The sequence below is a fragment of the Peromyscus californicus genome, unplaced genomic scaffold (assembly GCF_007827085.1).
Source record: "Peromyscus californicus insignis strain IS unplaced genomic scaffold, ASM782708v3 Scaffold_11__1_contigs__length_118956290, whole genome shotgun sequence".
In the NCBI taxonomy this organism is placed as follows: domain Eukaryota; kingdom Metazoa; phylum Chordata; class Mammalia; order Rodentia; family Cricetidae; genus Peromyscus; species Peromyscus californicus.
The window spans coordinates 50,056,161-50,072,454 of NW_026294402.1; the positions used below are offsets into that span (position 1 = coordinate 50,056,161).

Below are 16,294 nucleotides of genomic sequence, written 5' to 3' on the forward strand. Positions count from 1 at the left end.
TTGTTCAGGATAAAGAAAACAATGTGGTGACCAGAGAGCTCCAGGCCTTGTGCTAAAATGAAAATCCAACAGGCACCTGGATGGGTCTGCACATGGTTAAGTGAAAAACAATCCCCTGTTCTAAGACTGCACTTATGTTTCCTTTGTTTGAATCCAGGACTTTCCTGTCACCTGAAAAGCCCAACAACTTCTTTGGTTCAACAGTATCATATCAGTTATTTAAGGTTTGTACATCACTTTTCAATTAACAACCCCCTCAGCTCCAGAAAACACATACATATGATTTATCAGCATACTTTCTTAATATTTCAAAAGAACAGGTGAGTATGAATCAGAAATAAGACTGCTAATAAATATTTAATGCATTTAAAACCACAATGAATTATCAAAAATTTTAACTCTTTTAATTAAATGATTCTTTACCATATCCTACTCAAGTGACAATATTAAATATATAAAATCAAAGTCACAAAATTTTGATGTTTCATTTGTGTATTTAATAAAGTAAGGACACAACTGATTTCATAGGAGAAGTCTTGGACAAGCACTTAGGAGATTAGTGTTCAGTTCATGACTCTGCATGTAGATAGCTCTATGACCCCATCTCCACATCAACCTGCTAATCAGACTGTTGTACCTCTCAGTTGTTGTACCTGCTCAACATCAAATGCCTATCAGTCAACTGTTTACAGCACTGAGTAGCACCATCAATGTTCCATCTAATGGCATAAAATGCATAACAAATTAGTCCCCTTACAAATCTTTAAGTATCTATTACAATACTGTTAATTTATATATGCATGGTTGTGAAACATATCTAGAAATTTTCCTCACTCATGACTGATGTTCTGTCTATTTAAACACATCTCATTGTTTTCCCCTAAGAGTTTGATTTTTTTGATACTTCATATAGCTGGAATCATGTAGCATTTTATTTTGTTTGATGTGTTATGATTTGAATGTGAAGTATTCTGGATATGCAGTTGTGTTTGAACATGGGGCCATCAGTTGGTAGAACAGTTTTGGAAGGTTAAAGAACATTTAGGGTGGGCCCTGATCTCACTTCCTGTCCATTCTTTGATTCCTGCTCCCATGCCTTCTTCCCTATTGTGATAAACTGCATCCCTTCAACCTGTAAGCCTAAATAAATCCTCCCCAGCTTATCAGGTATTTGGCCACAAGTATTAATTTCACTTAGAACTAGCCATAATGTCAGGATTCATTCATGCTGTAGCTTTTTAAGGCTTAGTAACGTTCTTTTCTTTGTTATATATTACTTTAAAACCTACTCATCTACTGATGGGCATGTGGGTTATTCCTACCTCTTGGCTTTGTGAATATGCAATGAACATGACAAGGTAAGAATTTATTCAAGATTCCAATTTTAATTCTTTTGGATAAATGCTCAAAAGCTATGATCATATGGCAGTTTCATTTTTTTTCTTCATTTTATTAGGGACATTTGTACTGTTTTCCACAGTGGCTGTATTACCTTACATTCCCAATGGTGCATAGGGCTTCCAGTGTAGCCATATCCTTACCAGTAACTGTTCTTTTTTTGTTTAAAAAGGCAATTATAGACATCTTAACAGTGTGAAGTAATACATCATTGTGGTTTTTTTTTGTGTGTGTGTTTTGTTTTTGGTTTTTTCGAGACAGGGTTTCTCTGCGTAGCTTTGCGCCTTTCCTGGAACTTGCTTTGTAGACCAGGCTGGCCTCGAACTCACAGAGATCCGCCTGCCTCTGCCTCCTGAGTGCTGGGATTAAAGGCATGTGCCACCACCGCCCAGCATCATTATGTTTTTGATGTGCATTTTCTTGAGGATTAGTGATTTAGATAATCTTTTCATATACCTGTTGTCTTTTAATATCCCTTCTTTGAAGGAATGTTATTTAAGCTCCTGATTTAAATTTGTAGCTCTTTTTTTTTCTTGATGGAGCTTAGAATCTGTTGTGGGATCACTACCCTACAATTATCCATGCATTTATTATATTCTTCACTTCTAAATCTGCTTGGTTCCTTTAAATATGTTTTATCTGTGTTGATATTCTCATTTCCCCATGCAATGTCTTCTAGAGTTTATAAAGCATCTATATGACAGCTGTTTTTTTTTCTTGTCTGTTACTCCATGTACTTCTGTTTCCTTACTTGTTAATAGATTTAGTTGGTTCTTTAGTTAGGCTATGTTTCTGTTTCTTTGTGCATTTTGTAACTTTTGATGAGCTTTGTGAACTTCACAAACTGCCTCCTCTCCCAGACTAGCTTCCAACTGGAAAGACTCTCAAGAATAATAAACTGACACAGAGACTGTGAGCCCTGAAATCTCTCTGGGAGGACATAAAGCTCTTTGAATCATGTGAATATCCTGTCAGGATGAAGGGAGATGCTTTTTAAAGCAGGAAGTTATAATCTCTGAACATTCTCTGCTTGTAATGTACTAAGTTTCCTTGCTCTCTCTGCTTCTCAACAGCATCCAAAGTAGGCTTGCTTCCACTGAGAACCCCAAGAGAAGACAAATGTGTTCCATCAGGGAGTTCACTGAACCACTGGCTCCACTCTTCTTTCTAACCCTTGCCAGAAGAGCTGAGAGTCGAGTGTCTTCTGCTCACAGCCTCCAAGGCATCATGATTCCTGGGTGCTACAGCTAGTTGTCTCTCGTGCTGTTTGGATTCACTACTCACTCCCATCAGGCCATGCTGGTTCTTTCCAAGCACTTGGGTACAGAAAGACAGAAATCAGCTTGCCAGCAGTTCTGTCTCTACGTCTCAACTCTGTTCTGGAAAAGCAGTGAGGCAAACCGCTCTTCCTTGGCACTGAGCTGTGGTGGCCTAACAAACTATAATCATGGGTAAAGTGAAAGCTCTTTTTACTTGCTTCAGTCTGACTCTTTGGTCAGGCTGTATGGTGTATTTTAATTTCCTAACTGGTTTCTGGATTTCTCATAAAGGTATACTGGCCAATATATTAAGTCAGTGTCTCTGTTGGGGAACGAAGTCTCAGGCTTCCGATTCTGCCATCTTGCTTTTTTTCCACTGGTCTTTTTAATTACCTTCCAATGTGTTTGCCTAGATTCCTTAAGGAGACATATAAAATTTCCATGCTCTGGAGTGAACTACACTTAAGAGAAGATGCTTAACTACTGAATGAAGAAAGCAATCCATTTTAATGTGTTTAAAACCTTTCGTGCTTCAATGAAGATACTACACCAGTGTTGGCTTCTATTCTTAGGAGAAACTTGTCTTATGAACTAGTTTTGCAGAGCTCCAAATAAATTTCCATAGAGCATATTCTCAAAATACAACTTTGCATTAACATTGTAAGAAGTATGTACTTTTATAGTGTTACAGATGTTGATTTATATTTTTAAAGAATTAAAAACCCCAGAAACTTCATTCATATTCCAGGCACAGTCAAATCCACCTTCTCAAAATGCCCCAAGACACAATAGCTCTTCCATTCATCAGATATAACAAGCTGCTGGGCACTCATGTAGGTCTCATGGACTGCCTGGCTCTGGCTACAGAACTGCTTACAGAGAATCTCTGAAATCTTGTCATTTCCTCTCTTCTCAACTGCGGGCTTCTAGAATAAGGACTTGTGTAAAGTTTTGTACCTTTGTCATCAGAACAGTACTAAAGAGGTAACTGAAATGAAATATATGTGTGCTAGAGCAAATTCCAAGCAGCCAGAAGGGTAGAAAAATGTCTTCTAAAGCATTTGGATTTATCAAGAACCATGAAGGCTGAAGTACTCAATAATGTCTTATAAATTCTACTGGGTCATAATTAGCTTCTTTTCTTCATTTTTCCATCACATCTGAACAATGTGCTGGTGACTACTCTTTATCCCTTATTTAAGGGGTAGTATCAACTTAGTGGTCCATATTTCAGTTATAAGTACATGAAAACCATTTACCAAGAAAGACAGAAATGCACTCAAATTCACAAATTATTACCAGAAACATAAAAGTCACCACCAGCATCCATCCCTAACTCACACCTTTCTTTCTTCATTGCTACAAAACCAGTCACAGCACTGGGCAACTGACTGCTATAAGATCACAAGCCTAAAAGGAACAGAAATAATCAGTATAAGGAAGGAGGGCTAAAATGTGTTTGACAAAACAAATGTCCCTGGATCCAAACTGAGGAAAATGAATAGAGCAGAATAAACACATGATGTGACAAAATCTATTACTGCAAACTTAAAAGTGTTTCTGAGGGATCACAACAAGGGACTGTTTAAAGAACCTAGGGCTTACAAAGCGAGGGCAACAAGCTACATAACCAGACCTTGGCTGATAGCTGCCACTGAAGAAATGATAGCTATTGTGAGGAGCTAAGAGCCAGTTCAAGTGCCCTTAGTGATGGACCAGGTAGAATTACTGAATGTCTTCCTTCATAGTTCCACAGCTCTCTGCAAAGGATGTCATCTCAACATTTCTCTATGATAGATCAAAGTTTGTGATTCCCCCAATTCAAATGAATTTTAATCTGCAAAGCTGATATATGCATGTGAATTGTTTGTGAGGTTGTTAGTTTATACAGGCAGAGCCCTCAGGAATGGGATCAGTGCCCTCCTAGAAGGCAGCTAAGGAGCGCTCCTTTGCCATATGAGGCCTCTGCAGCATAGAAGAGGATCTGCACAAGATCTATCTAAGCTTTTAGAGCTGTGAGTAAAAAATTCTCCAATGTATAAAAGCTACACATCTGTAGTATTCTCATAACTGCTCAAGCTAAGACATCATCTATCTTACTCCCTATGCAGGGATTTCCTAGAAGGCTGGGATCATAGTTTTGTTTCACTGTCTCATACTGTTTTTATTAATAAAGTTTTTTCCCCTTATGGATCTAGAAAAAATCATCCTGAGTGAGGCAACCCAGACTCAGAAAGACAAACATGGTATGTACTTACTCATAGGAGGATACTAGATGTAAAACAAAGATGACTAGACTGCTACTCACAACTCCAGGGAGGCTACCTAGAAAACAGGACCCCAAGAAAGACACAGGGATCACCCAATGACAGAGAAATGGATGAGATCTACATGAACAACCTGGACACGAGTGGGGGTAATGAAGGGCAAGGGTCGAGGGAAAGAGAGCTTAGGGGAGCAGGAGATCCCAGCTGGATCAAGAACAGAGAGGGAGAACAAGGAATAAGAGACCATGATAAATGAAGACCACATGAGAATAGGAAGAAGCAAAGTGCTAGAGAGGTCCCCAGAAATCCACAAAGATACCCCCACAATAGACTACTGGCAATGGTGGAGAAAAAGCCCGAACTGACCTACTCTGGTGATAAGATGGCCAAACACCCTAACTGTCATGCTAGAAATCTCATCCAATGACTGAGGGAAGCAGATGCAAAGATCCACGGCCAGGACCCAGGTGGAGCTCCAGGAGTCCAATTGGCAAGAAAGAGGAGGGACTGTATGAGCGAGACCAAGATTAGAAAAAGCACAGGGACAAGTAGCCAAACTAGTGGAAACACATGAACTATGAATCAATAGCTGAGGAGCCCCCAACTGGATCAGGCCCTCTGGATAAGTGAGTCAGTTGATTAGCTTGAACTGTTTGGGAGGCCCCCAGGCAGTGGGACCAGGACCTGTCCTTAGTGCATGAGCTGGCTGTTTGGAGCCTGGGGCCTATGCTGGGACACTTTTGTGCAGCCTGGGAGGAGGGGACTGGAACTGCCTGGACTGAATCTACCAGGCTGAGCTGAATCCCCAGGGGAGTCCTTGTCCTGGAGGAGATGGGAATGGGGGGTGGGCTGGGGGCAGGGTGGGGATAGGGTGGGGTGGGGAGGACAGGGGAATCCATGGCTGATATGTAAAATTAAATTAAATTATAAAATAAAAATTAAATTAAAAAAGCAAAGAATTAAGATTTTTTTTACTGTAAAATGTTTTGTTCCTCCTTTCACAGCTTTAAAGCCATTTTATTCAGTTCCCTGTTCCATTTAGAGCAATGTTTCCTCTTCCAGTATTGACAGAATGAATTCTTCCAAACAATTATAGTGTACAACTGAGGGAGAACATTGAGATTTAGTATTTTTCATCATTCTTACTTTAAAATAATTTTAGATCAACAAATCCATTATAAAAATAGTAGACCCGGTTAGCCCAGTGCCCCCTGCCATCAACAAAACCACAGTACAAGTACTGAGAGGAAGGAGTTAGGACGGAGTCAATAAAATGAACTGTTTACAAAACTTATTTAAATCTCTCAGTTTCCCCACTTATCTCTCTTTTTGTTCAGAGTCTCATATTACATTTGTGGCTGTCTGTACCTCCTTAGTCTCCCCGTACAGTGACCGTTCTCACCTTACCCTGTTGAAAACTGTCAGTCAGTTATACTGTATAGGTGGTCCATGAATTTACATTTTACACCTAGATTTGACTCTTGACTCTGTTATTTTGATCTATGTATCCTAAAAGTCAGATTCTCAGGGACTCAAGTTTCTTTATTTGTGGAACAGGTAACAAAGACCTTTTAAGAATATTCTGAAAATTAAATGAGGCAATATAAATTATGTCTTTTTGTCTATTCTTGAAGAATTGTTTTTACTAAAATCTCTTACCCATATTTTAGTAACTTGTTTTGTAAACAAACCATGTTCAATTCAGCCTTTGATTCACACACATTGCCTCACTGCAAATAGCTGGTGTTATCGTCTGGCAATGCTAGTCTGCATCTCTGCAAGCTGTCCCACGTTGCTCTCTCTAATTCTTGCTAGTATGTCTGTATATAAGGCTTCATAGTCACCTTATGAGTTTTAATTTGTGGCCAGTAATCAGAGGGGATTGATCTATCTATTTATACATTCATTCAATGTTACACCAAATCTACTATCCTCTGTAGGATTAGACATAGTAATAAGTTACTTGTCATCATGGATTTTAAGACGGGTGGGAAAACAGATAAGTAAATAATTATGATTCAGTATAATCAGGTCTATGAGAAGTGATGTCTGGGATCACATAAAAAGCATTCTTAAACCTGGGGTTGGGAAAATAGATTTGAGATTTCATGAAGTAGATGCTCTTGTGCCTAAATTAAGGCCGTAGAATGCCGAGGAAGGAAGGGAAGAAGGGGAGCAGAGGTGTGGAGCTTAAGGAGAGCAATTAGAGCCAAGGAGAGTAAAAGCAAGCTGGCCCTGGGAAATCTCTTGTGTTGTAAACCTGCAGTGCCGATACCTCAGGGGCTCAGAAACCTCACCAGGAAACTTCTGGTCCCAGGGCTCTGAAGACTGCATTGACAGGCCTAAACCTTTGGATATTATACTGAGCTTACCTCGTTTAACATCTGTGAATGAAGGTAAAATTTGAGGTGACAACTGGCTGCTTGTTCACATCATAAGTAGGTTTGCCCTTTCTGACAAAGGCATTTCCTAAATTTTCTTTTAAGTGTAAATGGCCATGAAAAGACCCCCTTTAATTGGCCCTTTTGACATATGCTGGTGAGAGGCTCTGAAGCTCTCTCAATTTTCTCTTGATAACACCCATTCCTGTGGCTGTGGAGGTTTGGCATTGGGTCCACCTGATTCCAGAGCCAAGTTTAACCTGTAAATTGCTGTTCTTCACAAGTGCTACATACCTCTTACTCATTAAATATTAGAATTTAATAGACTTTGACACAAAATGTTCAAATAATTCAAGAGATTTCACTGTCAGTTCCTACTGTACGTTCTTAACCATCTTCACCTCCCAGTTCCCACCCCCCGCCTTTCCATATGGACAGTAAATAACCTGAATTCTTAGTTTTGGTCACAGGACTATTTCTCAAATCTTTACAGCTTTGTACTGAAGGCACTAATATTACATACCGTCAATTGGTGTATCAGGAGATCCATTAAGAAGGTAATCTTGTTACTAAACAGAACATCAGTGCAGTTTTCTGAACAGTTATTGCAGGTGAGGTTGTAAACATTGATTGCATTGCAGAGAGACCTAATAGGAAGGAAAACACCATTCGTAAAACCTGAGCAACTCTTCTCCCAACAATTTAAAATACATAAAGTCAATGGTACACAAGGAACAGGCATGAGATGGAAGTTGCTCTACAAACCCAAGCCCAAACCCATTAGGCCCAGGCCCATCAGTCAGACAGAAAAGGCAGCTCTTTTGATTTAAGGGCAGTGCTCACAGTACCTAACAGTTCTTACCAATGTCCACTAGTTACAGGGCAGACAATGCATAGAATTTCCCATTCTTTCGGATAATTTCACTTAAGATCAGACATCAACCAGGAACCTCAGTTTTTAAATAACACCCAGAAAAAAAGACTGCCAGATTGCCTGTTGCCAGGTCAGTTGGTCCATGACAAGGCAGCTGAACAAACAGTGGAGAGAGACTGGAGCTATTCAATCCCATGCGGTGAGACCTACAGGTTTCTGGGAAGAGAGTTCTACACCATCTGAAGAGGTATGAACATGGATCTGGTCCCGGGCAGATGAAGACTTCTTTCCCAGAGGGTTCAAACTGGTCATGGACCCAAACAGTCCAAAGAAAAACTAGCCAAAGATTTTTCTCTAGGGCATCTTAAGAAAAGCCATGATATTAATTGCTCAAAGAAACTTAAAGCAATAAGCTCAGAGGACATGGGACTCTTCCGAGTGTTTTGAAGTTTGGGCCTAAAACTGCCTGTGTGATCAATGTTTATTTATTCTGGCTTGTCTGACTGAATTTTCTGCTTAGTCCTTCACAACCAACCTTCTAGGACAGTAGTTCTCAACCTTCCTAATGCTGTGACCCTTTAATACAGTTCCTCATGTTGTGGGGACCCCCAACCATAAAAGTATTTTTGTTGCTACTTTATAACTGTAATTTTGTTACTGTTATGAATCATAATGTAAATATCTGATATGCAAGATATCTGGTATGTGACCCCTATGAAAGGGTCATTCAGCCCCAAAGGGTTCATGACCCGCAGGCTGAGAACCATTGTTCTAGGACATTTGTTAAACTGTGACCTGTCAATCAGCAACATCAATATTACCTGAGACCTTTGAGAAATGCAAATTGCCAAGCTCCGCTGCATACCTATTAAACAGAAATTTATGTCTTAAAAAAATTCTGCAGCAGGCTGGAGAGATGGCTCAGTGGTTAAGAGCACAGAATTGATGGGTTTCTGGAAGTCAGTTACAGAATTGATGGGTTTCTGGAAGTCAGTTACAGTAGAGTGTAGTAGTGAAGAGCAGAGCTGCAGGAACCAGTTACTTCTAGGGCCGAGTTCCAGTTTATCATTCAAGACTTTAGGAAGTTTCTAATTTAGCATTTCATCATCTATTTCACATACTTAAAGACAAGATACTATTTAAGTTTCCTGTGAGTGTCACGAGAACTAAATGAGATAATAAAGTACTTAGGGCACTCCTTAATCATTATATAATGGATTACAGTTATTTGCTGACAAGAATAAGACTGCAAGTGTTTTTTCCATAAGGTAAAATTAGGTGTTGATGATGATAAAATAATTATAATATATTGGCAAAGGTGACATGTAAAGAGATTGTAAAACAGAGATACTACTTGTAATGCCGCTCTTTCCTACTGTTGTAAGTATTTCTCGGTAACACTTAGTGTTCCCTATAATACTAGCTTTGAAGTTTTAAAAAGAGAAGCAGAATCTTACTCAAAAGCACAAACCACAAAACAGAAAACAAGATTTTTTTCTGGTTGAAGTGGAACTGGAGATCGAGGGATCTCCCTTCTCCAAGAACCCAAAGGCTTCCTAAGACAGACCAGAACCCCAGGGCATCTGTGTGGCATCACTGGTTTTGGGGTCAGGTTCAGAAGTCTCCCAATGCTTTTCTGAGTCCTCTGTGAATTCATTTCTGATAAAGGACAAACTGAAAAATGCTGCATAATTTTAAAAATATTGAACAGTGTTTTGTCCTATGGGCATAAAATTTTAGTTCAACCAATCTCCTTATTATTGTGTCCAACTTTCAATAGCATAAATAATGCTTTTTGTGAGTGAGAATTTTTTGTTGTGAACTGCTGGAGAAAAACTCCAGCTGATTTAAACCAGAAAAACGGACAGGCTGTTAGATACAAAATAGGATCTGGGAAATGCTTCTAGGTCTGCTGCCCAAATCAAACATTACCAAACGGGCCTAAACAAGCTAAACAAATCCAAAACACGACCAGGCATGACATGCCTCACCCTAAATGTGTCTTTGGGCTTTACAAACAGTAACCTCCACCTCTTAAAGACTAGAGTTTGGATACCCCTGCTTTACTTCATTAACTCCAGAGTAAGAGTCTGGCTTAAGGCCTCAATCACCTGCCTGCATGTAGACACAATGAAGTCTGGGAAGCAAATACCTGTTTGCTTCTTTCATAATTGCTGGTTATGATGAAATGGGCAAAAAGAAATGAACATTTTTAAAATTTTCTAATATACTGCCAAATTCAAACTGACTTCCAGGAAAAAAAATTAAACCAATTTTCACTCCGATAAAGTAACCTCCCCGCCCCAACCCCATGTTATGGACAATACTGGCTACATCTTCATAAATTTGAGAGCAAAATAAAACTGTTACTTTAATTTTTTTGTTTTTATTTTTAAAATAAGCATACAAAGTACTGTGTTTCATTATGGTGTTTTCACACGTACTTGTTCTGCTGATTCATTCCCCTGGCTTCTGCTTGTACTCTTCTACCCAAGGTCAGTGCCCTGCTGGTTTTCTTTCATGAGACACATACCCCACTACACACCCCATGAAAACTGTATTTCCTCTCACAGTCCGCATTCTAATTTCAAGATTGCTACACCCTTACATACACATATTCGTTCGTATATAAAGCCAGGATCCACAAATAAAAGAAGAATATTCAAAAATTTGTTATTCTGAGTCTGGACCTAACTTAATATAGCACTATTTAGACCCATCAAATTTTGGGCAATTTTTAATATTTCATTTTTCTTGGTGGTCTAATAAAATGAATATGTGTATGTACCACATTTTCTTTGTCCACTCATATAGGCTGATTTCCTTGTTTCTTCTTTTCTTTTTATGGTTTAAAAGTACTTTCAAATTATGAAATTAGGTAATTATTCATGTGTATGTTTTTAAAGTTATCACTAGGTGATAATTTTATGGTTTTCACAATTCACTCTATCACAGTTCATTTTAAATTTATTTTGGTGTGATACATGAAACAGGAGCCTCAAGTTACCACCACTGAGGTGTGTGAATAAACTGTCCTCCACGTATTTGAAATGACACACATGGAGAATGAATTCTCTGGTTTCTTTGTATAACTGACAACTGTCTTTATGCTAATACTGTATTGTGTACTATTATGTAAGTTAATGGTAGGGTTAATTAATATGCAAAGTTATAGATCCAAAAACTATTAAAAATCCCATGAGAATGCTGATATGGCTCTAGGAATATAACCGAGCTGCCTTTTCTGCTATCTGTATTTTTATAGCCTTAGTTTTTAATTAGTATTTTTGTGTCTTAGTCAATGAAATTTTTATGGCTTGTCTTGAATTTTTGGTTAACTATTGAGGCATAAGGAAACACACACATTAAAAAAGCAAATAACTTCTGGTCTGGAGTGGGCCTTCTTTAGCATCCTCTGGGCTCAACAAAGAAAACCTCTCTGGTAAAGAAGAATGTGCATCTGAACAGCCTTACGTTCACATAACTTGTTTAAGAAACTATGTTCTAATGAGGAAGAAAGGGAGAGGGAACCAAGCTCTCAGGGTGAGGAAAAACTTGTGTACGCAGTGAACTTACTTGAAAGACAATCTTTATTTGAAGAGCACCTGGTTTAGAGTGCACATTGCTCTGAGCCCAGCTTGGGTGGTCTGTCCAGCACCCTCTCTGTAATTTTAACCGTGAATGACTCGAAGCACTTTTTGACATCAAACAGAAGGCCCCAGCTTTTCAAAGTATCTTCTCAGAGGATGTTAAAATCTCACTGCATATTCTCAAGAGTGCACTGTAGTGCTGGTGGGGGTCTAAGATACAGACTTTCTTGCCCCAAATATACTTATGAATAATTTTCTTTTGTCAGAAAATTTTCTTATTTAACATGTTTCCTCTGAAAAACAGAGGACAGAAAAAAGCATTATGAAACCAAGCCTTTTAGTGAGAGGTACAGGAGCTTATATAGAAAAAAGATGATTAAAGAATACAGCTAAAGAACACTAAGAATCACTTCAATGTAGGTCCTGACAAAATAGTAGCAGGATACTTCAATATTCTGCTCTCATATTCAGAGAGGTCTAACAAACTGAAGTCAGCAAAGAAATCCCAGAGCTAAATTATACTGTAGATTAACTGGATATCACAGGTATCTATAGAACATACTGTATACGGATAGAAAATATACATTGTTTTCTAAAAGTCAGGTGGAGCCTTCTCTACAACTGATCATGTGGGAAACCATAAAGCAACCCTTAACAAATACCCAGAACAAACAAACAACAAAACAAAAAACTAATTTTCAACTCACCAAAGCCACCATGGAGTAGAACTAGAAATCAGCAGCAAGAGAAACCTTAGAAACCACCAAAGATATGGAGACAGCACACATATGAATCAACAGTGAATCACTGAAGAAATCAAGAAGGAAATTACAATATTTCTAGAACTTGCTGGGTATGGTGACACATACCTTCAATGCCAGCACAAATAGAGGCAGGCGGACCTCTGTGAATTCTGGGCTAGCCTGGTGTACACAGCAAATTCCAGGCTATATAGTGAAACCCTGTCTGAAACAAAACTCCTACAAGCAAATGAAAATGGTAACATTACCTATCAGAACTCCTGAGATACAGCCAAGGCAGTCCTAAGCAGATACTTTACAGCTGTAAATACTCCCATTAAAAAACATTAGAGAGACCTCAGTTTAATAATGTAATGATATACCTGAAGGCTCTAGAAAAATAAGAAGTAAAAACCAAACCCAAAGGATTTAATGAAACAGATAGAATATATAGCGTCAATGAAATGAAGAGTTTCTCTTAAAAAAATCAGTAAGACTGATGAAAGAGAGAGACAGACAGAGAGAGAAGATGGCACGCACACGCACACACATACACACACACACACACACACACACACACACAGAGAGAGAGAGAGAGAGAGAGAGAGAGAGAGAGAGAGAGAGAGCTAAAGCCAACTTAATCAAATAATAACTGAAAATGGAGTTTGTTACATTTGGGAATAATTTGAAATCTTACATTTTAAAAAATTTGGAAAATAAGAGAAACGAACAAATTTCTAAACTTACTTGACCTACTAAAATTAAATTCAGAAGACATAAACAACTTAAACAGACTAATAACAAGCAACAAGATTGAAGAAGTAATTAAAAGTCTCTGCAAAGAAAAGCCCAGGGACAGATGGATCCACTACTTAATTCTATTAAACGGTCAAGGAAGCTCTAACACCTCAAACTGTTTACAAAATACTACCAAATTCATTATATGAGGCCAGAACTACTCTTATACTAAAACTGGACGAAGACCTTACAAGAAAAAAAACCCCTACAGATTAATTTCCCTGATGAACATATATGTCAACATTCTCATACATGTATGTGTATTTCTATTTACACATCTTAAACGAAGTTATGCCACTTGGGCTGCTAATGCTTCTCACAAGAGTCACAGACTAACAGAAACCTCAGTTCCAGGCACAAGAAATTTCCTTTTGGGTTGTTTGGTCAGGGTAATCCAATAGACACTCAAAACAATATAGGGTATTGATGTGGCCCATATTGTGTCCCAGAATATGTGGAAGGTAAGTCCTTATTGTCGAAGTCACCACATACTTCAGATACAGAACTCAGAAGATTCCAACCAGGTCTGATCTGAAAGCTTCCTGCCTGAGGTCTAGTTTTTATGGCACCAGAAGGTGCTATGCAAACTGTCAAGAGGGTATGATGTTTATGAACTACAACAATAACCAGTATGGCAAGATATCCCTAAAGGTGCAGTAGTGGAACTCCTATCTTGGCAGTAACCAAGAGCTGTCGAATTGGAATTAAGACCTGCTCAACAGGAGGGAAATCATGCCTTGTACTGTATATCTAGCCAACTACTAATGGCTGATGAGGTCATGGATCTTAGAGAAGAACCCACGACTGCCACTTTACTCAATCAGCATAAATTCTAACTCCTTTAAAAACTTTGCCACATATCTGTGGGCATAAGCACAGTTCCTTCATCAGAAAACCTTCTCTTTGCAACATATGGAGAGAATTACTGAAAACCATTAAGTGGTCAAAATGCAAAGATCAATTGATCTCAGGATGCCCAGCTCCAGGTGATAGATCTTCAACACAACTCCTACATCTAAGGCTCAGGAAACATCACAGAGGAGGGGCAGAAAGACTGTAAGAGCCAGGGGATCAGAGAAGCTGCTGTGAGATTGTATCTCCTAGAAGTGACAAGGAAGACTCACCCATCATACTTCAAAAACATGGCTGCTCAAGCAAGACCGAAACAAGGACAATACCAAGATATGCTAAATGAAAGATGAAAATCTCATGGGGTCCTATGCCTAAACAAAGAACTACAGGCAACTAATGACTGCTGAGAGAGGGAGACTTAGTCTTTCCCAGGGATGAGCCCCTTAATTGGTTATCCAATACCAAGTGGTAAGTCCTGAAATCCTATACACACAAGCAACACTAAGTGAACTCAGCAGATTGTATTAGAGAGAAGAAAGAGAAGGGGAGAAATAATACAATTATATTTTAATTAAAATAAAAATTTCAACAAACCCCCTGAAAATTAGATTGAAGTGCACACTAAGAACATCATACAACATGACCAAGTTGGTCTCATTCCAGGGATGAAAGATTGGTTTAACATATGGAAACAAATAAATATAATGTACCATATAAATAAATTTAAGGACAAAAATCAAACAATCATTTCAACAAATGCAGATAAGGCATCTGACAAAGTTCAATGTGCATTCATAATAAGAACCCTGAAAAAGTTAGGATCAGACAGAACATTTTTCAACATAATAAAGGCACATGACAAACCTGTAGCAATCATATTAAATGGAGAAAAATTTAATGAAACAAAGAGGCCCAGTCTCAATTTCCATTCAAAATAGTAATCAAATCTTAGCTGGAGCAATAAGACAAGAGAAATATATAAAAGAGATGCAAATAGGAAAGAATTAAGTCAAGCTATTCCTCTTTGCAAATAACATAATTCTGTACTTAAAAGGCCTTACAGATTTCATCAGAAAAATTTTAGGTATGATAAACACTTTTAGTACAGTTACAAGATATAAAATTAGCATGCAAAAATTAGTAGCTTTTTCCATATGATAATAATGAAATTGCTGATGATGAAATTAGCTGAAACAACTCATATACAGCAGCTTCAAAAACATGATATACCTAGGAATACACCTGAGCAAAGAGGTGAAAGATCTTTACAAGGAAAACTTCAAGACACAGGAAAAAATTAAATTGAAGAAGACACCAGATGACAGAAAGACCCTCATGTGCTTGGACAAGAATTAATATTGTGAAAACTGGTTACATCACCAAAAGTAATCTACTGAGTCATCAAATGTCATCAAAACTCCAATGACATTTTTCACAGAACTAAAAAAAATCCTAAAATTAGTGTAGAAACACAAAGATCATGGATAGCCAAAGGAGAAAGAATAAATAATACTAGAGGTATCACAATATTTGATTTCAAATTATACTTCAGAGCCATAGTGTAACAAAGATAGCACAGTATTGACAGAAAAACAGATGTCCAGTGGAATGAAATAACACTCATCATAGAGTGCCCCCAAAGAAATTCAAAGAGAGTTATAGATTCATAATATTTGACAAAGGTGTAAAAAATGTACACTGGAAAAAGCCATACCCAAAAATAATGCTGGAAAACTGGATATACACATAGAGAAAATGAAATTAGATCCGCATTTATCACCAGCACACAATAATTGAAGATGGATCAAAGACCTTGCTTCAAATCCTGAGATGATGAAACTGCTAGGGAAAACACCTCAGGATACAGGCAAAGATGGGGCTAGGTACAGGGCTCACCATTAAGTGCTTACTGTACAAATGTGAGGACCTAAATTCAATCCCTAGATCCCACCTAAAAAGAACGGCGATGGTAGTGTCCACTTGTAGTGCCAAAGCTGGGAAGGCAGAGGCAGCCTCGCTTCATCAGCAAGTCCCAAGCCAGAGACAGAACCTCTCAAAAACAAGGCAGACAAACCTGAGGAACGACACTAGAGGTTGATGTCTGGTCTGTGCACACCTGTGCATATGTACCTGCA

General features: G+C 38.4%; 1 protein-coding gene across 5 annotated transcripts in view; it reads right to left on the reverse strand.

Annotated features, from left to right (window-relative positions):
• The window catches only part of Scaper (S-phase cyclin A associated protein in the ER), a 379,070-nt gene that overhangs the window by 78,752 nt on the left and 284,024 nt on the right, over window positions 1-16,294 (reverse strand). For all 5 annotated transcript variants that reach the window (XM_052760973.1, XM_052760997.1, XM_052760990.1 and 2 more), the window contains one exon: window positions 7,829-7,952. In XM_052760973.1, coding sequence (XP_052616933.1) covers window positions 7,829-7,952 — 124 coding nt within the window. The remainder of the gene's footprint in view (window positions 1-7,828; window positions 7,953-16,294) is intronic.